We start from the raw sequence: 27,257 nt of genomic DNA on the forward strand, positions 1-27,257 counted from the left end.
CATAGTTAAAAGCCCTTTTTATTTATAAGACAGATGTTGAGTTGTATGAACTTCCTTCAGGGCCACAAATGGAAACATAGCTCAGAAGGGAAATATTTTGATAGTAAATAAAAATCACCATAAACCACCCCTCTAATAGCTGGTTGCTTCTCCTTTATTTGAAAGGTGTTTCCAGTAGAGACTGGTAAATATGTATAACAGGCCCCTACTTTGTCCCCAAAAGTTCACATACTTTTAATTAATGGGAGGTTGAGGTCACCAAACACATATCACTCTAAAATGTACAAGAGGAAATTTAAGCCACTGTTAACTCAAGATTGGGCATTGCCCTGGAGAGTAAAAGGATCCGCAGGTGGCATTAAAAGAACCACCTGCGTCTCCGTATGTGGAAGCCACCCCAGAACAAAAGGCAAAAGATGTATCTCGGCCCCTTTTCCTTAGTTCTTTCACATGGACAGTACTGAGATGAATGAAAGCCTTCAAAGGTGTCTTTTAGAAAGTAGTGAGAAATACAGGCAGATTTGCTGTCCAAATACAGATTTGGCTAGCTGTGATAGCACAGGTTCCTATGAATGTCTTTATGCTCCCAAATTAAAAAATAAACCAGGGTGAAAGTAGTTATTACCTACTTTCCAAATTCTCCCTCTCTTATAGTCAGTAAAAATGTTGCAGAATCCTAGACCTGGGTGAAAACGCAACTGGTGAGAATTCCAGGAGCCTGGGAGCCTGAAGGAGCTCCAGACCCGCTGACCCGGCAACTTGAGTGAGAACGCGCGTTCCTGTGGGGCACGCGCGAAGAGTAGGAGAGCAGTCCAGCGCCAAATCCAGAGTCCCTGGGGGAAGGTGGGACCGCAGAGACACTGTATTCTTAATACTCGATTCTGCTCCAGTAGAACATGGTACCCAGGAGAACCCAAAACTAGAATACAAAAGAAAAAAACACAAATTAAAACGTTAAGGAATTGGTTGAGGAACATCTCATATTTGGGGGGGAAATGAAGTTAGGTTCATTCAGGCTTTGAGACACTGGATTTTTTTAAGTTCCTTTATCTTTATTGTTGAGAATATTACAGGTGTCCCCTTTTTATCCCCACTGATCCCCTCCACCCCACATCCATCCCACCCCCAGGCTTTCCCCACACCAATGTCTGTGTCCATGGATTATGCTTATAAACATATAAATTCTTTGATTAACCCCTCCCCACCCCCTCCGCCCCTCCCCGCCTTCCCTCTGAGATCCCTCAGCCTGTTCCATGCTTCCATGTCTCTGAATCCACTTTGTTCATCACTTTATTTTGTTTATTATATTCCACATATAAGTGAGGTCATGTGGTACTTGTCATGTGGTGCTTGTCATGTGGTACTTGACACTGGATTTTTAAAGGTAATCTTCCCTTAAGCAGCATCAATCATTTCTGTGTTAAACTAGCCCCCTGGGAAATTCTTCCTTCTTCCCATCAGGGCTCATTACCCTCTAGTGGATTCCTACTTCTAGTCTGTATTATTTTGGAATCTGAGTTTCTTGCTTCTAGTATGAACTTCTCTTCCCAGGGGACTCTCTCTTTTTCCCAAAATGCTTGTGACCTGGAACAGCTGCCCCCAAGGAACTCAAGATATTTGCCTCAGGCAGGGGGTTAGAATATCTGGGTTCTGTGGCAGATCTGCCACTCACTCCCTGTATCTGTAAAGTAATCTAATAGGATCTTCATCAATCCCAGAGTTAGAAGATTGAATGTGATAGTGAAGTAATAATAATAGTGTCTAATGTTTATTGATAACTTACTATACATCTAGGCATTATTCTAATTGCTACACATATATCTCAATTTAATGCTTCCCAAACCCCATGAACAAACTGAGGCACAGAGAAGATAAGTGACTTATTCAAGGTCATAGAACCAGTAGGTGGTGAAGCTGGGTTCAAGCCCAGGCAGTAAGCTTCAGAGTTTACCTGTTTAACTGCTATGGGCAGTCCCTCCGTAAGCAGCAGTGAACTGGACATGCCCAAGAGCTGAAGCCTGTTGAATTTCTCTATTCCTTGTCAGGTAGGAGTCTGGCTACCTTCCTAGCTACTGTTGTAGAGATGCAATGTTAAAAGTATTTGACATGATGCCTTGTCTATAGAAGGCCTTCAATAGATCTAGTTCCCTCTCTAATTTTGAACTTCAAGGGGACTTACATGATCCAGAATCCAGTCCATTTGATGCTTGCAGAAATATCAAAGGTTTCAGCTGGCCTGGAGTTCTAAGATCCTCAAAAGCCTTTAAACATTAGCCCATGTAGTTCTTGCTAATATGGCACAATAGAAACTTCACTGTTATAATTTTTCGTTTTTTTCAACAGGTTTCCAAGCACTAACTGTATGCTCTTCTAGGCACTGGGGATACAACAAGCAGCTGGTTGCCAGGCTTTAGGCAGAGACAAACACCTCACAGAGGAGCAGTTCCCAGCTAGAAGTGTGTGCAGGGTGTCGTGGGGGTGCCTAAGAGGGTGGATTGAGGGGGCATAGAAGACCCCTCAAAGGAGGTGATTTTCCCTTCCTTCCTGCCTCACTCCACTTCTCACTCCAAACCCAAATTTCTTAAAGTGTGGTGCACAAACACCTGATGGGCCCTTTTAGGGGTCCGTGTTGCAAGAATATTTGTATAACAATATTAAGACTCCATTTGCCCCGTTTCACTGTTTTCACATTTGCATGGATGAAGCAAAGGCTGAGGAAGGTAAAACTGCTGGCATCTTAGCATGATTCAAGGCAGGGGCACTAAACTGTATTAGTTGTCACTGAGTTCTCACTGCTGTGCACTTGCAGAAAAAACAGCCGGTTCTACTTGAGATTGTCCTCAATGAAGCGGTAAGAATTGCTACTTTTATTAAACGCTCACCTCTGAGCACACATCTTTTTGACATTCTGTGTGACAGAAAGGAAGAATGCAGAAAGCAGTTTTGATGCGAACTGAAACATGATGGCTGTCTTGAGGAAAGGCACTTGGGTTGTTGTTCGAGTTGTGCACTGAACTGGGTATCTTTTCAGAGAACATCGTTTTTATTTTGAAAAAAATAACTAACAGACAAGATGTGGTTATTTAGAGTTGGGTGTTTGGCAGACATGCTCTGGAAAAGTTACAAAGTGAGTCTGCCACTTTGAGGGGAAAAACTGACAATATTTGTTGCCAGTAATAAATTTGAACTTTCAACAAAAACCATAAAACTTGTATTTGTCACCACGGGCTTGATAGCATCCCCATGCTTAAGTTCTTTTCCTATGTGGCAATATCAGTGAATGCGATTTCTTGGTATTGCATAAAGAAATTCATCAACATTTGGAAGATCTCTACAACGAACCAATATTTCCCCAGATAACCAATGCATGATTTATAGAATAGTGCACAGGTAAAGATTTATGCTGAGTATAAGACAGACAAATGTAATGTATTCTGATGTAACAGAGTCTGAAAAGTTCATTGGCATAGTTTTAGATTCCATATTGCAACTAACTCTTAAGAATACTACTTGGCAGGTTTTGTGTAATACCAAAGAATATTCACACTTATATTTAGGTAAGGCCATTGAAACATTCCTGTTTTTTTCAACTGCTTATCTGTGTGAGGATGGATTTTCTTCAAATCCTTCAACTTAAGCAACATATTATAATAGATTGACTGAAAAAAAAAAATGTGAAAATCCAGCTGTCTGCTATGAAGCCACACACTGAAGAAAGAGACCTTCAGAAATGTAAAACAATGCCACTTTTCTCACCATTTGTTTTGGAAAACAGTCATTTTTCCCCACAAAAATATATCGTTAATGCCAACATACAATTGGTTTGTTATTTTATTTTATTTATTTGTTATTTTAAATGAATTAATAAGTATTTTGACATTTCCGTGTTACTTTCCAATAGTGTAAGTATTGATAGAGATAGCCCCATAGAAAAAAGCTCTATGGAGGCCTCAATCATTTTTTGAGAGAGTAAAGGGGTTCTGTAACCAAAAGTTTAAGGCTGCTTCCCTAATACAATGATTCTTAATCCTATAGCAAATTAGAATCATCTGGAAATTTTAAAAAATGCCTGTGCCCTGCCCCTAGATCAACTGAATTAGAATCTCAGAGGTTGGGGTCCTGGCATGCTTTGCTTTTTCAAGCTCCCCCAGGTTTTTATGGGCAGCCAGGGCTGAGACCATGTCCCCACCCTCTTGCTGCATGTGCATCCAATACCGCGGGCAGTGGGACAGGTGAGACTGGCGAGGCAGCTCTTTGGAGGCACTAGGATTATTGTCTGGTGGCAGCCATCTAGATAGATATCAGTCTTTGCTCTCTCACTATAATGAATTAATGAGATTTGGAGACCTGGAGGAGCAGGCAAGTGCATCCCAATCACCCAGAAGAAGGATCTGGTGAGCAGGGCACATCCTTTCATTGGCAGGGGAAGGCAGCTCCCCACCTCCTCTGGGACTCCACTGTCCCTGCTCAGGTGCCAGCAGCTTCCTGACTAGCCTTCAGGTCCAAGGTTTTGTTTCCAGACAGTCTAATGAGGCTGGGCTAACCAGGGACAATCTGAAGGCCTCTTCTTATCATGGTCCTCTCAGAAATAAAGCATGTGCCAGGAAATACTCACAGTCCAGCAGAGAATGGCAAATCCAAACCAGGCAACCCCCCAGGCGTGCCGGTTCATTGGTCCCGAGATCAGGTCGTAGCAGCCCTGGAGGAGTGGGTGATGCCGCATCGGTGGAAAGGAACCAGAAAGAAAGATGTAAGGGATGGGCAGGGGATCAAAGTCCAGTTCAGTGTCACCAGGCTATTTCCACATCCCCATGGACAGCCAGTTATTAACAGTGCTTTGTCCAGAGAGTAGAAATAATCCTGTTGAACAAACTCTTCTATATCACATTTATCCATGTCTTTATCGTTCAATCTAATCAACAAAGGTAGTGCTATTTTTTTTTTTTTTGGTAATTACCTCTGATTAAAGCTTTTTTTTTTTTTTTAAAAAGGATGCTGCTTGGGGGGTGTGTGTGGATGCGGAGTGGAGGGGATCAATGGGTTGGAAAAAGGGGGACACCTGTAATACTTTCAACAATAAAAATAAATTTAAAGAAAGAAGGTGCTGCTATTTTAGCCTAACATTTTTTCGTATTGAATATGTGGATAATGTAAAGTATTCTTAGTAAAATTTGTATTTTTTCTTTTCCAAAAGATTTTATTACTGATTTGTTTGAAGGCAGAGTTATTTTTTGATTTGTTTGTTTTTAAATAAAAGTGCTTCTGGTATATGAAAACCAGGGTTTTTTAGTTTTTTTAAAAATTATTAAAGTGACCCCTGTACCACACTTTCTAAATTTTCATTTGACATCATATTTCAACATATCTTTATTGGTTGTAGTGAGACCTTGAAGAGCCTTGGTGTGCATGCAAAAGTGTGATTCATTTTTTTAAAAAAATATGTTTTTTTGATTTCAGAGAGAGGAAGGGAGAGGGAGAGAGAGATAGAAACATTAATGATGAGAGTCATTGATCGGCTGCCTCCTGCATGCCTCCTACTGGGGATTGAGCCGCAACCCCATGCATGTGCCCAGACCGGAATCCAACTGTGACCTCCTGGTTCATTGGTCGATACTCAACAACTGAGCCCTGCTGGCCGGGAGTGATTTTTTTTTTATTCATCAAATTATTCATTCATGCATGCCATAATCTGGTAAGGTTTCACAGTGACACTCTGTTCTAGTCACTATGCCAAGTGCTGGAGTGATATGTGTAGAGCTAGACCTGCTTTCTATGTGACCTCCACTAAAGCCTGGGGAATCACAGAGAATGCCTAGGAAATACAAAGAACAGGCTGGTTCCCTGAACCATAGAGGTTCACAGGAAAATTTTCTGGAAAGGCTAACCTTGAAGTTTAGGCCCTGCTCAGTGGCTATAGGTGGCTGCTTGAGGTTCTGTCCAGTCCCTTGTTAATCCACTGGCATGCTCTGCCTTGATTTCTCCCCAAATTATTCATCTCCATCTAAGTCACAGGCACTTCCATTCACCTAGATGCTCAAATGAAAAATCTTAGAATTATCCTTAAGTGTTTTTCTCTTACTTAATATCAGATATGTAAACACATCTTTTTGGGTCTACTTTTACAGTATATCTCAAATCCAAACACTTATTACTTCCTGCTACCATCTTGGTCCACCATGTCCTTACTCCAGGATTACTACAAGAGCCTTCTAAATGGTCTTCCTGGGGCCTGAGTCTAATCTTGGCACTCTACTGGTCTTCATATGGTACCAGAGGGATCCTGGTCAAACATGAGTCAGATCACTTCACATACCTGCTCAAAACCCTCCACTGGCTTCCCATCACCCTTAAAGTGAAATCTTAAGCCCTCACAATGGCCCACAGGCACTGGATGATAAGGCCCTGCCTCTCTCTACCACCCCAGCTTCACTGCCAGAGGCTGTTTTACTGTAAAGCCGATGAGTCCAAGCTTTAGGGCTGCTTATTTGCAAGACCACTTCAAAACCCTGTACTTAATTTTGTGTGCATGTTTTCAATCGTTTTATAAGCTTTAATTCTTACAAAATCTAGATCCATTCTTACCTTCCACTCTTCCTTCACTCATTCTGGCCTTGCCATACTGAAGTCCTTGATGTTCCTCCAAAAAGCTAAGAATGCTCTTCCTTCAGGTGCTTTGCACTTGCTGCCTCCTCTGTTTAGAACCCTCTCCCCCAATCTTCTTTAAGCGAGGGTCTCAGAACTCTGTGCAAATATCATCTCAAAAAAGCCTTTCCTGACAACCATAGAGACAAATGCCCTTCCCCCCATCATTCTCTATATACTTATCCTGCTTTATGTCTGCTCATGGCTTCATCACTGCCTGAAATTTATCATGTATTTGTTTGGTGATTGCCTCTGATGCTATAAGCTCTGTGAGGGCAGGGATTTTATCATGTTTATTTTTGAATCTCTAGAAAAGTGCCTGGCACAAGGTAGGCACCTAACAAACATTGACAAGATGAATGGAACATGGTGTGAAATACTGATTACAACAGCATCACATGTGACACTGTTGATGATTCACAAACACTCCTGTACCCATTCTTCACTTGATCTTCCTGACAATCTTGGGAAGTAGTCATTTGTCCAATAATATGTATGAGGCCCTTGGCTGGGCATTCAGCTGTGAGAAGAGAAAGATAGGTCTTGCCCTCATGGAGCTCACAGAGAAAAACTCAGTTTTTTCCACCTCTCCTCATTTAGTGCCTTTTCTCCATCCAGCGTAACGTTCCTGAGCGTAGTGATCAAAACTTGACATTGCATTTCTGGGGCAGATGGACCATGATGCAAAAATATGCATATCTGCATCTGACATGCTATGTAAAATTCTGGTTGATTTGTATTATTAATATACTTACAACTTCCCTAATTTTGTTAACATTCATTTGTACAAAACAGATCTTCAGAAGCTTCAACACAGACGTGAGAAAGAGTCATTCACCTCTTAATTCACCCACCCACCAAATATTTATCGATGCCTGCTTTGTGCCAGGCATTATGTTAAGTACTGAAGATACAGAACTAAATAATGCATGACCCTCAAGGAGACTAATAGACAAAACAGACTCGCAAACAATTATAATATAGTTCAAGGTGTCAGCTGCCATAATCGAAGTGAAGTGCATGAGGCACTGAGGTGGCCTATTTTGCTTTGTGGAGAAGGGCTGCAATAGGAGAATTAGCAGGCCCTCTGACTCAGAAGAATGGTGGTGTGGGGGAACCTGGGGAGCAGGGATGGAAGAATAGATAAGAGATCCTGTTGAGGGTGAAGAACAGGTGAGATGGAGAAAGTAGGAACACAGGGAGTCAGAGAGGGGACTTTCAGGACTCAGGAGCTTGGTTGGGGGTAGGGTTGAGTGATAACCAGTTTGTAGTCATGGTGCAGCTAGCTGGTGGGTATGGAGGTGGAAATGTTAAGGACAAGAGAGACCTAGGAACTGTAAGGGAGGGCGCTAGAGGGCTTGTTAAAACAGGTGTGGGGGTCCCTCATTGCTGGAATGTAAAAGTGTTGCTGTGAGGGAAAGTGCTTATCTAAAGGCAAACATCCTTTTCTGTCCCTTTCAAAGAGATGATCCAGTTTGTATTAAATTATAATCTAATTTAGGTATGTCTGCATGGGCCAGTTCCAGGGTTGAAATACTGAAAGCATTTTATGACTCCTGAGGGTGATAATTATATTGTGATTATGATGATAGGCAATACATTTAATTTTTATGGCAGTCTGAATATAACTGACTGAAATGATTCTCGAACAATGTTGCTGAAGAGTTAAATGAGCGTTGATTTGAATGACTCCGCAATATAATCTGTATCTTGTGCTTTTCTGGATGAATGCAACCAGTCAGTCCTAGCCCAGCACCCTTCCTGCTGTGGCCCTATGACCAATAGCACTGTGTCCTTCACTCTGGAAGAGCACATTGTATTATTTGTTCCAAGACTAAAGAGTCTGACATTTCTCAATTATTTAACAAACTGGCCCACAACTAGCTTTCCTCAAAGTGGTTACTTGTAAGGCCGTGCACAGCATTTCAGAGGCTGAAGATTCTCTTCAGGGCTTTTGGGGAATATTTCCAAGTTCTTTCATGGCTTAGAGTCTGGATTCTGGAGCCAGACTGCTAGCATTTGAATCCTGACTCTACCATTTAGTAGCTGCATGACCTTGGGCAAGGTACTTATTGGAATCTCTGTATTTCAGTTCCTCATTCATAAAATAGGGGTCATACTGACACCTACCTGTGAGTATTAAATGAGTTACTATATGGATGGCACTTGGAACAGTGTCTGGCATTTAGTAAGTGCTCAGTAAATGGTAGTTTCAATCATCATTGTATCATCTCATTAGGCAGGAGGCACTTTTTCAAAAACAATCAGTATGTAAATTACCTTCTACCCAAATCATTATTCTAATGTTTTATTAAGACCACCCTATATGATTATGGAATAAGAAATGTGGGTATATAATTATTGCATTTACCCTCAGCAGTCGCCATTGCTTTAGAACTGGCAGATCATTCCTCCCAATTTACATTTTGCAAAAAGAGAGCAAATCTTCGTTTAATGTAAATAGCTTTTGAGACACCAATTCTATACATTGTACAAATTGTTTTCACTTAAACAAAGTTGGATTTTGCTATTGCAATTCTCATGTTCTGTTCATTTTATTAAAATGTAAAATTTCCCAGATCAGCCCTAGATCAGCATTCACATTTTACTAACAGAGAAGAAAATAGTTGACATAAGGTTTAGGAAGGATGCAGAATTCCTTACCGAGAGATTGTTACCCATAGTCAACCAGTGTGTTCCTCATAAAGAGCTGAAGAACCTGGGGCGAGGACTCACCTGGCCGTGGTAATACCCTGGCACCCCCAGCTTGCAGGCGTCCAGGTTGAGGGGCTCCTTCAGCTTGTTCATGACACAGCACTGGCGAGGCCAGGGGTAGTCGGCGTCGTTGTTCTCAGTCCGGAAGGCAGACGTGTATTTCTGCCAGTCGGATGGGCCGTTCACACCACAGCAACTGTCCTGTCAGCAGGCGAGAGATACAAAATTCTCTTCCATGGCTTAGAGCCATCAGTGTAGCGACTGAGATTTTATGGGGAGAATGAAAGTATGAAAAGTGTACCATGTTTTACGTTTACTAAAAATCCCCCGATGAGAGCTGAAGGTATTGATAATGTACACTTTAGAGTTTGTAAAATATTTTTACGTTTATTATTTTACTAGCCATGAATGAGCTCTATAACCTTTGATAAGTTGTTTAAACTCTCTAAACCTCAATTTCCTTAATTGTAAAATTGGGATAAATAAAGTGCCTACCTCATAGAATTGTTGTGAGGATTAAATTAGTTAATACCCTTGTCATGTTTATGTACTCTGCCTGGCCCATAATAAACCCTCAATAAATACTAATACTTAAGAAATAGAATACTAATATCTTGATACAACAATGTGAGAGGCATAATTAGCCTCATATTACATATAAGCAAATTGAGAATCAGGAAATTAAATTTCTAGTGGTGAAGAAATTATGCTTTCTGTCTTATTTTTCTATATTTTTAACACTTTCTTACAATAAATATGGATTATTTTTATAATGGGAGAAAATAAACTGGAAAAATGATCTAAACCTTGTGATGCACAGCTGTGCCTCTACATAGGAAAGATCTATGAACACATAGTTAATATCCTCACACTGTGGATAGAACTGAAAACAGAGGATGAAACACAACTCACACCACTTCCCTTCCTTTGTATAAAGCATTCTGCTAGAATGTCTCAAGGGAAGAAATTAAGACCACGGGCATCTGTCAACTTTTAGAATAAATATATTCAAGCAAACTTGATGATAAATCAACTATCTTCAAAGCACGTCCCGTTTTTGGCCACTGGATTATGGAAAATATTTTACCAAAGGAAGTATTTTATCTTGTATTTTGACATGAGCATTTTGGGCAAAGATGGGTAAGTTTGAGCCAAGCTTATTTTAGACTGGGCTTTAAAAAGTTGGTAAATGGATTTTTCAAACTTGTGAACATTCACATTTTCATTTGAAGAGCTTAATTCTTGCTAACAAGAGAGTGATAGGAAGTGAAAAAGAGGTCAATGAGTTGAAGGTTCAAATAGGGTAAAAAAAATTATTCAATGGGAATATTAAAGTTAGTGAAAGAAATTATAGAAGGTAGATGGTAAAGAGAGAGTTCAGAGAAAGGGTGCAGACCCTAAGGGAGCTTGCTGATGACAGACTGTGTAATGCTGGTGTTGGGGTTAGGGGTGGAGGGCAGTGTGAGAGTTGGGCTATGCAGGGGATAAGAATTTATCTGTATGTACAGCAATAGAGACGTGGTAACGGGTATTCTGAACGGCTTGGACTTTTGATGGTATTTGAGGTCAACTTGCATAGAGGCATAATTGCCAGGTAGAGACAATTGGATGATCAAGTCAAGTCATGGCCCTTGGTCCTCAGCAGGACTAGTCCATAGAAGGTGTGAAAAGGTACGAAATAAACAAAATAGAGAGTAATCGCCACTTGAGTTCACAGTGAGGCAGAGGAGGCAACATTCTTCATTTTAATGTAAGTGCTGTCTGAGTTCTAAGAGGCAGAGGGTGTGATTGATCTAAGTTTCTTGAAAATGTCATTATCCCAATACATTAAGCTAATCAACATCATGGCTTGAAATAAAATATAGATCTAAGGGTTCCACTGAGTCATGTGTACAACTCCTGTTCCCTGCTGGTAAATAAGAGCAACAGATGAACTTGCCTGTGCCAAGGCCCTTCATGAAGGAAATCCCCTCAGAGGCTGCGGTCCCCACCCTTGGACCTCACTCCCAGCCCCACATACACCCCTGCGGGCTGGTCTGAGTACAAAACGGCATCTTCCCATGATCGTGGGCATTACCTGGAGCATAAGCCTGTCCCAGGTTTTGGTGACTCCGTTGTTTTTCCACTGGTCGTCGTTGTTTGGAGGGCTGTTGTTTTGGTACCTCTCCAGCATCTGCTTCAGGAAGAGGTTGGGTGTGAACTGTGGAGGAGGCAACGACACAGGAAGGAGGGTTAGCACACTAATCCCCAAGGGGCAGTGATTTGCTTGGCTCATTGCTAAGGGCAGGGAACAACGTCTCCTGGAGTAAAACTGCTCAGAGGCACTGACTAGGGGTTGGGGTGAGTATGAGGCTGCTCTGGGTGGCTGAAGTGCCCCTGTAGGGAGAAATCCTCTTCTTCAAAGAAATCCCTGGGAGACCAGGGTGGACAAGCATTGCAGGGTGGCTCAGTGGGGAGTGGAGAAAAGAAGAGCAAGCAGGATGCTGAATTGAGAGGAAGTCTTAGATGTGGCAGATTGTCGGTTATCCTATTGGGAGCCAGTGGCCATGGCGAAGAGCACAGGGGTTGCCAGTCTGGGCCCTAGAGTCACACTGCCTGAACTCAGGACTCTTGCCTTCCACTTACCAGCTGTGTAACGTTGGACAAGCTACTTTAGCTTGTTGGGTTGCATTTATTTCATCTATAAAATGACAATAGTGGTAATACCCATTTCATAGGGTTATTATTAGGATTAAGTAAAATTATATGTTTATTATTAATGTGCATATTAGAGTGCCTGGTATGGAGTAAGGGTTTAATACCTGTTGGCTATTATCTTACTATAATGATAATGATGATCTACATGATTGTTTTGCTTTGTGCTGTTGGGATTTTACTCACGAAGTCTCGTTGTGTTGCTGCTGTGATACACGAGGCCACTTCAAAGCCATAGACAATGAACATCAGAATGAAATACTGGAAGGGAAACATTTTTTTTAAAAAAGGAGTTACATTTACCTCCAAGGGAATTTTTAAATGAATAGTTGTTAGTTTTTTCAGTACAGGGCTAGGCAATATAATAATATTTATATTAAATAATATAATATTTATAATAAATATAATAATAAATATAATAATATTTATATATTATAATAAATAATATAAAAATAAATAAATAAATAAATAATGTAAGAATAAACTCTGTTTCATGTACCCACAACTGTATACCTACTTTTGCCCACCCCTGCATAGTAATATAAATATAATCATCCAATTATTCACTTAGTTATTCAACAAACCCTCGTTGACCAGCTACTTGGAGCAAGACTTGGTGCTAATCAGCTCAATTCTCTCCTTTTGCTCAGAGAATAAATGCCCATTGAATGCAGAGCTTTCTCAGTCCAGTATCCTGTGTTTCTGTTTTAACTGAGAAGAACAAATACAAGAGAATGAACCGGTTCTTTGGTCAGTGTTGGTGGGGGAACACAGGGAAAGCTGTTCTTTCCCCTGAGCACTAGGCCCAGAGAAAAGCTTTGGCTGGAGGGTAAACAGCAGGAGCATCTTCAGAGGTCTCAAAACATTTTCCTCCCTGTCTTAGCTGCTGTCTTGCTCTTTGTCAAGAGCTTGGCTGGCTCCTGTTAGAGCAGCTCAGAAACCCCTTGAGATACTCCGGGGAGGAGGCCCAGGCTGCAGGTGTTTTCTCCACCAGCCCCTTGGAGGGCGCCCTGCTGCCCCTCTTTGGGGGGCATGGTGAAGTATTCTCTCCCAGCTCAGTTCTCCTGGCTGTGTCAGGCACACGTGACTGGCCAAAGTGAGACTGACATACAGCTGAAGCCTGTCTCTAGGGACATCTGTCCCACCCCTACCTTTCCCTGCACTTTTTTCCCCACCCTCCAAAAGTGGAGACTTTTGCTCTGGAACTAACTCACACTAAGGAACTAGAGAATGTAAATGATCTGCATTCCCTGGGTGCCAGGGCAATGTCAGAGCACAGGAATAGTCAACCAACAAGCACCTAGGTTGCTGGACTGGTTCAATAAAGGTGGAACTCAGGTCTGGCAGCATTGGGGTAGGAGATTGTTTCAGGGTGGGGAGTGGGGGTGGGACCCCATCCCAGTGTGAGAAACTACTGTCTTGAGCCTGGCGGCAGAGAGTAGAGGTCTAAACCCAACCCAAGCATTCTCAGTTCTGCTGATTTTTTGCAAAATATCTCAAATTTACTTCCTCTGCAAAGGCAGGGTGTATGCCTTGCTGTCTGTGGTTTGGGGCCAAAGCACCTCTGTGCATACACAGAGTCAGAGCCTCCACAGGCAGGCAGGAGCTGAGGCTGCACTCCAGGCCATGAGCATCAAGCTCCTCTAGGACCCCGAAAAGCAGAGGGAATGCACAGTATAGGAAGTGCAGGCCAGCCAACACACAAAATCATCGGCCTTGAGCTCGAAAATGTCAGAAAAGGTTCATGCTTTCTCTTAAAAATTCATGCATATTTTGTATTTTATATCCTAATATTAATCCTAATATTAAATAGTATTTTATATCCTAGTTTTAATACTGGCTAATATTACAATAGTTTTTTAAATCTCTTATTGTCAAGGAAATATCATCTAATTGTGAAGTTCTCTCTCTGTCCTTTGGCCTATGTAACTCTTGCCTGTGCCAGTTGGATGCAGGCAGACACGAGTTGGAGAAGCACAGGTCTGGAAGATACTCGACAGGATCACCCCAGCGGTTTCCCCTTTGGGTTCCTTACACTGGAATCTTCTGCACTTGCAATAGCATCCTTGCCTCCACTTGAACAAGCTTCACTGCAGGGAGAGTCTTCCCCGCCTCTCATCTCATCTGGCACCCTCTGCCCCCCACTAAAGGCCAAAGCATTGTGCTCAGGGAAGAAGAAACAATTCATCAACATTGGTCTAGGAGACAACTGTAGAGAGATTCAAGGTCTTACCGCCAGAAGGAGTTTCCTACTGGACTTCATGATGCCTACAATGCCTAGAACGGACAGACAGAAGAGGCAGATGCCAACAAACATGCCGATCCAGGCTGCCCCATAGATGTCATCATTGTCGGTGGCTTCAAGCAGCGGGTAGAGGCTGTGTTGGTCGGATACAAAGAAGATGCACTCTGCGGTCAGGGCGATGCCACACATCTGGGGGCAAAGGGGCTCTGTCAGGCTGGTGGGAGAGCAGCATTGGGAAGGGATGGAGAAGTGGAGATGGGGGCAGGGCATAAGAGAGACTGGCTGTCTCCTGCATAGGCTTTTGCAACTGACTCGAACTCCTCATTGTCAGGAAATCAAACAGCTCCTTCCAGTCTACTAATTGGTTGCATGCCTCTGTCCACATGTTGCTGTCTCATTGCTATTAGGGAAAAGACCCGATTTCAGACCATTACAAAGTTCTTGGGGCATGAGCCACCCAAACAACATCATCTTGCATGAGGTTAATCTCCCATCTCCACTCCCCATTATACAAATTCCTAGATTATGATATTTAAACTGGTCCTGATCATATTTATCAGTGCCAGAGAGCCACTGAATATCAGAGCAGGAAAGAACCTAAATGGTTATCTCTCCCACCCCTGAAAGGTAAAGACTTGTCCAGAGTCCCACAGAGTTAGAGGCAGGGCTGGGCCAAGGGCCAGCGATCCTGACTCCTAAGTGCTCTCCTGCCACCATGTGCCCCTCAGCTTGACCCCTGAGCTACTCTCACATCCTGGAGTGGCCTCTGTGCGACAAGAACAAGAGGATGCACACGTATTTTACTAACACATTTCTTAAAATGAAGAAAAGATGTAGGGAGCCAGTAATTATATCTTTATTTTCCTTTAAACTTTCACTTTTTAAAAAAGATATATTTTTATTGATTTTTAGAGAGAGAGGAGGGGAGAGAGAGAAACATTGGGATGGGAGCAAAACATGGATTGGCTGCCTCCTGCACGCCCCCCGCTGGAGATTGAGCCCGCAACCTGGGCATGTGCCCTGATGGGGAATTGAACTGGCCATCTTTTGATGCAGAGGTGACACCCAACCAACTGAGCCCACACCAGCCAGGGAAAAACTTTCACTTTTGATTGATCTAAAATCATGATTATAGGAAGAGCAGAATTGCCTGAAAAAATACTCTTTACTTACACCAAAAATCACATTTCCAAAAATCAGCAAGCCCTGGAAGCAACGAATGGTGGAGTCGTCTTTGGCCATCTTCAGGATTTCCCCCAAACTGGAGACACAGTTGAGAACATTACAACTTCATAAGAGCAGGAGACAAATACTACTGCAAGTTTCATAACGTGACTAAGTCACACCACCGTATTTTGTCTTCTTATTCCAAAGCATCTAAACCAAATTCATGAAATTATTTAGCAATGGAGGACATTTGGTTACTAAACTCAGTAATCACTGTAATTTTATAAGGAAGAAAAAAAAGTCAAGCTTGCCAGAGTCTGATAGCATTATCAGGAATTCTTTAAGGTATGGAATATACAGATCACATACTTCTGAGTGATGAACTGAGGTCCTGAAAGTCAACAAGGGTAGACCTGAGGTGGTGATGACTGGGCGGGGCCGAAGCTCACCAAGGGGCCTTGGGATGAAACCCAAAGGGTAAACTCATGGCCAGAGTTGGCAGTTGGTTCCCAGAGGGACTATAGGCAGCTGTTAAAAACCATTATTTTCAGAATATTCTGTTATCTTTGAAAATAGTTGGCACTTGTTTTCTGGATCTATGAGTTTGTTTCTGTTTCATTTTGTTGGTTCACTTGTTTTTTAGATTCCACATAGAAGTGAAATCAGAGAACAAATTGTTGATCGCCAAAGGGGAGGGGGGGAAGGGTGGAAAAGAAGAAGGGGATTAAGAAGGGTAAACTTCTATTCATAAAATAAGTCATGGGGATGTAATGTATAGCATAGGGAATAGAGTTGATAACATCGTAATAACTATGTATGGTGAACGGTTACTAGACTTATTGTGGTGATCACTTTGTAAGGTATATAAATGTTGAATCACTATGCTATACACCTGAAACTAATATAATACTGTATGTCAATTATGATTAAAAATAAATTAATAAAAATAACTGGCAAATAAAAAGTACATTATTATGGAAGGGGAGGAGTGGGAGAAAAAAAAACTAACATATTTCATTCCTTCTATAAGGCACTCATTAGGTACTTTACATACACACATCTAAGTCTCATAACCCAAAATGTAGAAACAGCAAAAAGGTGAAGAGGCTCATTTTTCAGATGAGGAAACCAAAGCTTTAATTTAGGTAAGTTAAGTTCCTGGAGTTATACAGCCAGTATGTGTAAGAACTAGGCTGGAGATTTTGGTCTGTGTGACTCCAGAACCCAAGCTCATCCGCCCAGCCCGCACTGGCTTCCAGAAATTATTTACAAGGTTTAGTGCTTTGTATGGCACTAAAAATGAGTGGGCTTCTCCCTCCCTGAGGACTCCTTAGAAGGAACACAATGGTAGGTGTTTGGCTTTTGTGCTTGAATCACCTTGAGAAGAGCCATCCACCTCTCCCAATGTTTTATTTATTAAATTAATTAACTATCACTTCATGCATTCATGCTCTAAATAAAATTGTATTAAATGACACAACCTGCGTTTTGAGATATACAGAGAAATGTAAGAAAGATAGATTGTTGTGGTCTAAGATTTTATGCTCCAGTAGGGAAGCTCAGATGTTTCTAAAGAGTTATAACACATCCAGGAGGACCCTAAGTACTGTGGGGGTTCTGAAGAGGGGAGATGTAAGCCATGCAGAATATGTATGGTTTTTGTTAAGTAGACTAGTAGTGTGTGGGTGTGAGAGGAAGGTCGGGGACTAGAGCCTGCAAGAGCCAGGAGCCTGTGATATCACAGTCTAGCCTGTTTGGCTGAAGTCCCGGTTTGTCTGGGGATCAGGAGGAAGCAACCCTTTTATTTTACTAAGACTTCACTAAATTTTTACTTCATTGTTATACTCTAATGTAAGTATTAGCAACCTTCCAAGTAACCTTAAACATCTCTAAATATTTTCCCTTTCCTGTTCACCTGAGTAGCTGTGAGAACTGAAAGAGTTAAAATTTATAAGTGTTTTTGGTCCAGAATTGGGCACATAGTGGGCCCTCCTTCAATATTTGCTGAATAAATAGAAGAATCTGGCCATTGTTACAAGACCCCTAAGGTAGTTTCTACTTAGAAATGGCATTCATTTCTTTCTGCTTGGAAATGTCATTTCATGCTTAGAAATGTCACTCATTCTTTCCCAAGATTGTTACACACTAGACTGAGAGGAGCCGAGTGCCCTGAAGGAGTTAATGCACAAACTCCCCGAGAGGAACCTTACTCACGAAGCCAGGTTGCTCACATTGTAAAGTTCATGGTAACCAGTTGGGTTACCATCTAAACTTGAGAAACAAGTAAATTAGACCGTGAAAGGTAGAAGTTCAGAAAACACAAGAATAGAGAGTAAAGGGCAAGTTTCTGGAGAGGCCCAATTCAGCACCATTATCCACCACCACCGAGTATGCACCCATTTGTCAGGTAGCAGCCTATTTGTAGTGATTAGTTTGGCCTAAAGAACAGAAAAAGCACAGTTTGTTCTTTCAGGGAGTTTAAAGTGTGATTACAGCAGCGGGGATTCAATGCAAACATGACTGCACACAATGGAGTAAAGGGGAAAATAGGGCCGTGGAGAAAAGGGAGGGAGGTCACCAAAGACAGGCTTTACTGGCCCAGAAAGGAGCTGGAGGGACCCTGAAAAAGGATTTGGCCCTACTGACTCAATTATGTCTCTCAGCACCCATACTTCCCCAAAGGTGACTCTGCCACACAGTTTTCAAAGGGGGAGAGACGATCGAATACTTTGTGGGAGAACTGGCAGTCAGATTCAAGGTGGGAAAATGCAGACAGGAGTGGGAGAAAGAAGGAAAGAGGCACACAGGAGCGTGGTTCGAGGGAAAGAGTGAGGTGAGAAAACCTAGAACAAGCATGTGGAAGGAAATGCTAGGAGGCAGCCTGGCTGTGGGCTGGGGTATGGAAGGCAGGGATAGATCGATGGACAAGATATTCTGAAGTCTCGGATCACTAGATTTTCCTCCTGTCCTACCACACGCCCTCTTCTCCTTCCGGCCCTTGGCATCAGTGGCACATAATAACTTAGAAAGTCCCTCTTGTCTTTTAAAGTAACAAAATGATGATGAAAACTGTCATTAAACGAGCAATTATGATGGTCTCAGCACGTGCTCGGCACTTATGTTCATCTTCGCAACAGACCCAAGAGACTGTATTTTTACCAACATCTGTATTAGGTTCCTACTGCTGCTGTAATAAATTACCGAAAACTTAGTGGCTTACAATGGAATACTACTCAGCCACAGGGAAAATGAAATACTGCCATCCGTGACAACGCGGATGGACCTTGAAAATATTACAGTAAGCGAAGTAAGTTAGAGAAAGCTAAGAGCCGTATGATTTCACTCATGTGGGATATAAAACTGAAACTCCTAGACACAATAGTATGGTGGTTACCAAAGGGAAGGGGGGTGGGGAGGCAGTAAAGGGTAAAGGGAGCCAAATATATGGTCATAGATGATAACTTTGGGTGGTGGGCACACAGGGCAGTATACAGATCCTGTATCATAGAAATGTACACTTGAAACCTATATGACCTTATTAACCAATGTCACCCGAATAATTTAACTTAAGTAAATAAAGAGAAAGAAAGAAAAGAAAAAACCCAAACCACACAAATGTATTCTTACGGCTCTGGAGGTCAGAAGTGAGAACTGAGCCTCACTGGGCTAGATTTGAGGTGTGAGCAGAGCTGCCTACTCCTGGAAGGTCTGGGGGAGAATCTACTTTGCTGTTATTTTGCAGACAAAGAAAAAGAGGCTTGAAGAGATTCCTTTGCTTGGCCACATTGCTAGAAAATGCAAAAGCTGTGATTCAAACCCAGGTCTGCCGGGCTCTGGATCATTTTCTTAACACTCTGCAGCTTATGAAGTCCTGCCCCATAGCTAATGCCTTCAACAGAAACCCCCCCCCCATGCCTGGTGCTCTTCCTTGCCAACCCCAGGAGCAGAGAGAGCTGACGTATTTTCCCTGCTCAAGTGATCCTGCCTTCGCAAAGGTCAGAACCCCCAGGCCTCTCTCCAATCATTTCTCCAGGATCTTGTCTCCTTAGTCCCTGCACTGCACTAATTTCCCCCAAACCCAGTGCCGCACCCACACGGGTTTCCAGGAAATCTGTCTAGATGTGTCCCACACCTGGAGCTCTCTCACCCACCCCTCGGGAATGAAATCCCTGGAAGTAAAAGGTACAAAGTGCAGGTCCATGTGAGAGTCCACATTTCATAGCCTCTCCTTGGCATTTGTGTTTAGACTTGGTTGCTGTCTAGAGAACATAAAACATTTGTTCCACCCACTAAAGAACCACAAATGTCAAGAGGGAGGGCAGTTAGGGAGCCAGCCACGCCTTGGCTTCCGGTGGTTGGCTCACAGCTGTGGCAGTCTCCAGGCTGTGGTGACAATCTCGCAGCTCTGGTCTAATGGGAAATTACAAATAATAAACCAGGGGGATATTTAAGAAGGGCGGAGTATCAGGTTATGGTTTTGTTTAATGCACCAGTGGCCCTTGGGGCCTAGGAGGGAGGGTCTGTGTAAGTGGTCCCACCACCAAGGGCTCCGAGGTTGAGGTGAAGCAGCCCCTTCCACCTTCCCTCTGCTCCCTGCCCAGGGACCGCTCTGCTGGAGGGGCCTGGAGACCTTACCCACGTGTGCTTCTTTTTATTTTCCACAGAAAGGGTCATGGGAAAAAACCATTTCTTTGGGAGAGAAAAAAAGCTTCCCAATTGTGCTCGGGGTGTGGCCAGAGTCAGATACTGGGCAGCACGTCCCCATGGGAGAGGCCCTCTGCATTCCACCAGCATTCCTGGGCGGCTCACACCCAGGGCCTTAGCCTTCTGGCTCTGGCCAGGGGATGCGGAGATGAACCTTGAGGCTCTATCTCCTCTGTACCAGGGCTGCTTCCTCCCGATGCAGACGTGCCTCAGGGAGGACTCTGTTCTGCTCCCTTTGTCCATTCTTTCCTCCTGGTATCAACCTAGGAAGGGCTTTTCCTGCATTTTACTGGAAGAGTCTCCAAAACAGGCGAGGGCACCGGGACCCTGTTTTATTTGTCTTTCTAGGTCCAAGGTGGCACAGTGCTTGAAACATAGTAGGCACTCAATACATTATTTTGCTAAATAAAAGGGCAGATGAAGTAAATTTTAAAAAATGTGTATTTGAATGGATGAATGAACATATGGGTGTAAAATTTGCCTAGACCTTTATTGCAGAACTGGCTAGAGTAGAGTGACGTAAAAAGAACATGGACTTTGGACAGACCTGAGTTTGAATCTCAGCTCTACCACTGAGCAGTTTTGTGACCTCAGGTAGTTACTTAATTTGTTGAGCTTTATCTCTAAATGGGCATTGTAATACTTAACTTGAAGGGTTACTGTGAAAATTAAATAAGAATATATGTAAAATTCTAACACAATATTACCCATAAAATATTATCTTTCTTTACTTTTACCTCAGTTACTTGAAGCAGACAGAGCAGATCTAACAGACTATTGAATGATGAAGGCACTTAAAACTAGTGATTTAATTTTGTTTTAAAGCAGAGTCACATTTTCAAATGAAATATGGAAATATGATTTCAATGTGTAACTCTAATATGTAAAAACAGATTAACATCTGCTGAAACAAGAGTAGGGAGTCTGGGCCTCACAGAGCTTCGCCTAATCAGCTCTGAACTCCCTAACCATAGGGCTAGCCTCAGAGCGGTTGGAAACCACTATTCTAGAATCAACAGAAAAGAAACATGAAGGTAAATTGCTGAGCTCAGAAGGAAGTTACCCAAGCATTTAGAAGACACTCAAGACAAAGTTGGAAAACCCTGGTTGAAATATGTAAATTAATATTACATAGTCTTTGAGTCAAAGAGACCCCCACTGAGTGGAAATTTCTAGGAAAGGCTCCTAGAAAACTGGGGCAAGTGAATTTACTTCCATAATAGATAACCTGGAGGAACCTCTAGGAAAGGCTGCAGTCCTGATATACTCAGAGGAAAGGCAAAGTGATTTCTATGAAAGAAAACAATCAGGTCTGGCAAATCTTTTAGAGTTCTTTGGAAGCTATTATATTTTTGTGCATAGGGCAAACTAACAAACTTATATAGGTTAAAAAAAGAAAAACTGTGATAAAGTTTCACACAGATGGCTATTACAAAAATTATGAATTTGTCGACCTTTCCAGAGAGGACAGGCATAGAGAGAGGCCAAAAGGGATGGACAAATGGGCTCCATCTAGAACATAAGCTGTGCTGTTCTCTGGGGCCGTAGTCATCGCACCTAAGAAGTTAACAACTTCTTGAGTCCTGTCTCTGCCTGCCTGCTAAGTATCGAAATGAACACTCAGTGAGGGTTAGCTTTGCCAACTTGACTAGGATACGGTGCCCAGTTGTTTGGTCACATGCCAGTCTAGATAATTTTGTGAAGATATTTATTAGATGAAGTTAACTTTTAAATCAGTACACTTTGAGTAAAGCAGATTTTCCTCTGTAACACGGTGGGCCTCATCCAATCAGTCGGAGGGTTTAAGAGCAAAGATGGAGGTTTCCTGAAGGAGATGCAATTCTGCCTCAAGATCAAAACATAGAAACCCTGCCTGAGTTTCCAGCCTGCAAACTGCAGACTCAAGACAGCAACATCAACTTTTTACCTGACTTTTCAGTCTGCCTGCCTGCTCTACAGATTTCTGACTTGCCAGCCCCACAATCACATGAGTCATTTCCTTAAAATCTCCCCCACCCTCTGTTCTTCACAGAAACAAAATAGAGACAGAACAAATAGGATATATCCATATATATGTATAGATATAATATAAAATAGGATATATCCAGATATATGTATAATATCCTATTATATAATATCCTATTATATATTATATATATATATATTATATATATATATCATATATGTTCTGTTTCTGTGACAAACCCTGAATAACACACCCCCCCCCCCAACTTGGATTGACTTATATTTTTGATAGAAGCAAAAATGATAATTTTCTGATGTTTCCTGAGACCATTTTACCCTTTCCTTCCAATTCTAACTGACAGTTCCTGACTTTTGCTCAGATGAATTCAGTGGTTTCTGTTTCCATTCCACACAGTGCTTCCAGAGTAAACTTCTAAAACAGAGGGTCTCAAGGATCCTACAGAGCCCAGTAGGTGAAACAACATGTTAAATCAAATAATTATAGTCATCTCACAACTGGAAGAAAAATTAATGATCAAAATTTGTCATTTTAAGCATTTTCCTCTCACAAATTATTCTTAAATCTTGGGTGCTTGCTACCACCTGTCTAGCTAAAATCTAGTTTATAGTATGAATTTAAGCCAAAATGATCTACTTAATTATTTTTAATTTAATATATGAACACTTTGTGGTGTTGGACAAAGATAAACATGTCCTCTAAGTGCCATCCACTTAATCAGTCTTGAGATCCAGTGTCTTAAAACACTGCTTTGATTTTATTTCCCTCCCTGCTTAAATACCCACAAAGGCTCCCTATAGCCTTCATTCAAAGGAGAGCTTCTGCTGCACCCACAGGCTCTGCCACAGGCTCCTTCTTACTTCCTATTGCCAGATGGCTCCTCTTGTCCACCCATTCTCTCTTGCTGAATAATCTCCTCAAATCCAGATTTCTCCTGAATTTAAAAACTTTTTGACTTTTCAGCTCTTAGAGACAGACCAATGCCTTCCCTTTGTCTCCATTTACAGTATTTGTCCAGACCCAATCATTTCCTTCTCCTTCTAGCCCATGGAAGAGAGGTTGGCCAACCTAAGAGATAAAGCACAAGCTCCTTAGCTTGTACTCAAGACGGTAACAGCCGGGTTTCAAAGGGCCTGCTGCCCTGAGGGTCCTGATTATGCGTTCAAGTTGTGCTTAGGTTGTCTCTTTCTTTGGGATGATCTCTTCTCTCATTTCTGCCTATTGAACTATTTACCATCGTCTGAAGCTCAGCTGAAAAATCTCTTCTTTTCCTAAGTACCCTTGCCCCAAATCACCCTTTGTTCCCTACCTCTCTCTCTTGGCACTAAGCTAACAGCTCTCCAGCCACATCCTGTTTGGTGGCAATGTGAGTGTGGCTTTTCTCCCCTACCGGTCTCCACCACGGCAATCCAGCCTGGTACTTTGTTACCTCTTTTTAAGGTAGGAAGATATCACCTCCCTGTATGTTTCTTTAAAACTAAGAGTAACATCCAGCACTCTACCCTGGAGCCTGTCTTTTCCCTTACAAGTTAAGCCACAGGGGGAGTCATATAACAAAGCTGGAAAGGAGAGCCTTCTACTCCTGCCCTCCTTTCAAAGTCTTCACCCTCTTCACCCTCTTCCACACTCTTCACCCTCATTTCTCAACTCCCACAACTAGAGAATCACTCCTTGGCTGCTCTGGATTAGAATGTAAACACTACATATAAAAGAGGCACATTGAGTCTCAGGAGTCATCAATGTCAAAGCCTTGTTGTGAATGCTGTTATCAGATCCCTTCCTCAAGTTTCCAAGGGGAGAGGGAAGATGCTGTGAGAGGGAAAGAGACCCAAGGAGAGGGTAGAGCCTAAACACAACCAAATCTGCTAACTCATGATTTGGGGCTTGGGGCTGTCTCTGTGGATAGAGACTGACTGACTCCTGATAATATGATGTGTCTTCCCCTTTTCCCTTTCCCTTTTAGCCCCCAGTAGGTATGAGTAGTTTCAAATACAGGCTTTACTGAAACTTTCCTGTTATTACAAAGCAGCACTTCCCACATATTGTATTTGATTTTTTAAAAAACTGGTAGGGCTAGAAAGGATGCAGATGGGATGGGTGAATTTTTTAAAGTGGGATTGGGAGAGGGCAGAGGGCACAGTAGCAGCTGTCGTTTTCACAAATGACGTTGCCCCTGACTGAAAGTGTACAGCTTGCCTCCCAATGTTTTCCACGTAAGTACGGCCTCTGTGAACCCAACCCTATGGGAAATTGCCTGTGGCCTGGCACCAAGATGCTTTATTCCAGTTACTCAACATCTTGGGAGTTCTTTTGCTCTGAGGAGTAGAGATATTTTTCAAAGGCTGGAGTCTTTTTTTTTCTTATGACTTCATTTAGTTTGTTATATTACTCATATCCATAGTGCTGATGTTCCAGACACATTGAATAGGTCTAAAAACCATTGGCTGTTCACTAAACAAACCCATTTTCAAAGAACCAGTGAGACTCACCCACCAAGCATGAGATAATTTTTTCAAATTCATTATCTCTTTTCCTCACCTAAGTTTCTTGGCCCCAAAAACAAACCACACCTCAATCTCTGTTTCATGCGAGAGAAATTTGGATTAACAAAAAAAATAAAAGGAGAGGTAGGAAAGGAAGAAATGAGAAACACAATATGCTGTTGCATTAGCCCCGAGTCTGAAACCTGGAACAAGAGGAGACAGTTGTTATGACCGAGAGGTGAGAATAAAGATGGGTGTGGAGGTTTTCTACCAGGATGTTGCTGGTCTCCTTAAACTTGGGGTAGGATGAGTCCCGGGGAACGAGGAGAAGAGGAGCTTGTTCCTATGGCCCCGACATCCAGAGAGCACAGACCATTAGTTTTCCTTCTTTTAAGCTCTAAACCTGCTCTGACCAAAATGGTACCTAGTAGCTGCAAGTAGCTATTTAAATTCAAATTATGTCAGTTAAATAAGAATTCAGTTCTTTAGTTGTGCTAGCCACATAGCAAATGCTCAATAGCCACACATGATTAGTGGCTATGATACAAGATGGGGCAAACGTGGGTTTACAGATGTGAGTAAGTGAAACACAAGATTTTATTCTTGTATTATTACTTATTCATTATTGTATTATTTTCCATACAAACAACTTTAAACCTACTTTTGCCCCACCCCGTATATTTAAGACCTGTGGATCCTGGTGGATCAACTAATTGGTGAAGAATGACAATGATGTTGTATAGAAAAGCAAATTTGTTGATTTATTTCAACCAACACATTTATTAAACAGAATTGTTTGCAGAGAAGAAACCCGAAAAAATTATCTCACAAATCCCTTTACGAGTTGCCAGAACCAAATGATTTCTGACAAAGAGACCAGACAACTTTCTCTCTGTTAGACTAAGAGACTGATTATTAAGAACATGAGCAGTTTCCTTAAACTTTCTTACACTTTTCTGACTCCACAAGGAAACGGGGGGGGGGGGGGGGTTCACAAAGGTGCCTGCCTGAGGTTTAATCAGGAGATACAGGTTCTCCCAGGGATCTTGGAGTTTTCTTGGTCTTCCCATGAGGAAATCTGAGGTTGAAATCAGGGTGAATGAATAACAACAGCTCCGGAAGAACTTGAATCTTAGTTTTGAGAACTGGACAATATCAAAGGGCTTAAGAAAGCAATATGTACAGTTTAAAGTAAAGAGAACAGAATAGTCACAATGTCCTAAATTACACACACAAAAATGACAGGAAATTAACTTCTCCCCTTTCAGGCTGCTAGCTGCCCTCCTGAGAAAGCAACCCGAGCATTGAGAGCCCAGCTGCCTTCTTCATAGAGTGAAATCAGTGTACTCACGGCGCCCTCGCAGCCTCCTTCTGGTGCTGAACTGGTCCAGTCTGCAAGCCCAGCTGGCCTGGGGTGGTTTTCTACCCCCCAGCAGTTCCTTGAACCTCAGGACCAGGGAAGGATGGTCTGTGATTGGGAGGAGGCATCTCACATGGGCCGAGCCTGCTGCTGGGCGAGCCTGCCTCCAGGTGGGAAGTAACTGGAAGTTTAGGCCAGTAGATTCTGCTGCTCTGGAATGTGTGACTCTGACAGAGGGAGGCACCTCCGCAGGGCTCAGCACCTCACTCCTCTGGATCCTTCCCAGGTCTGGGCTTCCCTCAAACACGCCCGCAGGACTTTTGTTTTTATCTTGATTTGTTGTTATTAGTGTGATTAGATCCTTTATTCTGCTTTTGGTGCATTTAAAAATCTATATATTGTTCTGACTGCTCGTAGTCATGCCTGTTCACGTATATCTGTCCAGGGTTTCATCTAGTTTTGGTTTTTATAACTTGCATATGCTGCGTTTATGGGGGATAGTCATTGACCAAGTAATACTCACACTGAGGTGGTCCAACGACTAAGGGGCAAGAGATCTGGGAACAAAAAGATTGGGAGAAATTCAAGCATAGAGAGAGTGCTCAAGTAATTATCTGATAATGTCCAGTTCCTCCCTTCCATCCCCTCCTCTTCCCTCCCCTCCTCTCTTCCTCTGGACCGACCATGTGTACACACAGCCCCACCAATATTTGAACAAAAGAAACCACACTTCTTTTAATGGCTCCATTTCATGATGGGCATGCACCATAGTTTATTTTGCCTGGTTTAGCGATGGGTAATGGCAGCGATGTTAGAACCTACTGGGTGCTTTAATCAATAGACTAGGGAGATCTCATAGGTCAGGACTGTCTCTGTCACAGATTAAGTGTTCCAGGAAGCCAGCTCAGAGACAGAGGTTAGTGTGCAGTGTATTTATTTGGGATTAAACACCCAGGGAAAGGAGAGGGAAGAAATGGCATTGGGCAGAGAGAAAAGTCGAGGTGCCAGGTGGGACAGCCTCAGGCTGCACCCCTTCCCCAGCCCCAGGAAACTGCTACAGCAGCTGCATTGGGCCCCTCTGTGATCAGTCCTCAGGGGGCACCCTGGGAGGGCGGCTTTCTGTGGCTGAGGCAATCCCTGAAGGGGGCTGCCAGTGGAGGCTGGGGCTGCCAGTATTTCCAGCAGCTGGGCAGCACGTTCCCCGTGAGGGGGCCTGCCCGGGGCGTCTCTGTGTCCATCACCCGCCTGGTTCCTCCCCAGCTC

General features: G+C 42.6%; 1 protein-coding gene across 1 annotated transcript; it reads right to left on the minus strand.

Moving 5' to 3' along the window:
* Positions 1–26,168, minus strand: UPK1B (uroplakin 1B). Its single transcript, XM_081138463.1, has 8 exons — positions 25,986–26,168; positions 15,470–15,557; positions 14,285–14,485; positions 12,238–12,312; positions 11,435–11,557; positions 9,379–9,558; positions 4,616–4,699; positions 1–919 (listed from the first exon to the last, which is right to left on the minus strand). Exons 2-8 carry the CDS (start codon positions 15,536–15,538, stop codon positions 869–871), a joined length of 783 nt encoding a protein of 260 aa, XP_080994589.1. The 5' UTR covers positions 15,539–15,557; positions 25,986–26,168; the 3' UTR covers positions 1–868.
* Positions 26,169–27,257: the final 1,089 nt, after the last annotated feature.

This window comes from Miniopterus schreibersii (assembly GCF_964146895.1).
Source record: "Miniopterus schreibersii genome assembly, chromosome: 5".
Classification (NCBI taxonomy): domain Eukaryota; kingdom Metazoa; phylum Chordata; class Mammalia; order Chiroptera; family Miniopteridae; genus Miniopterus; species Miniopterus schreibersii.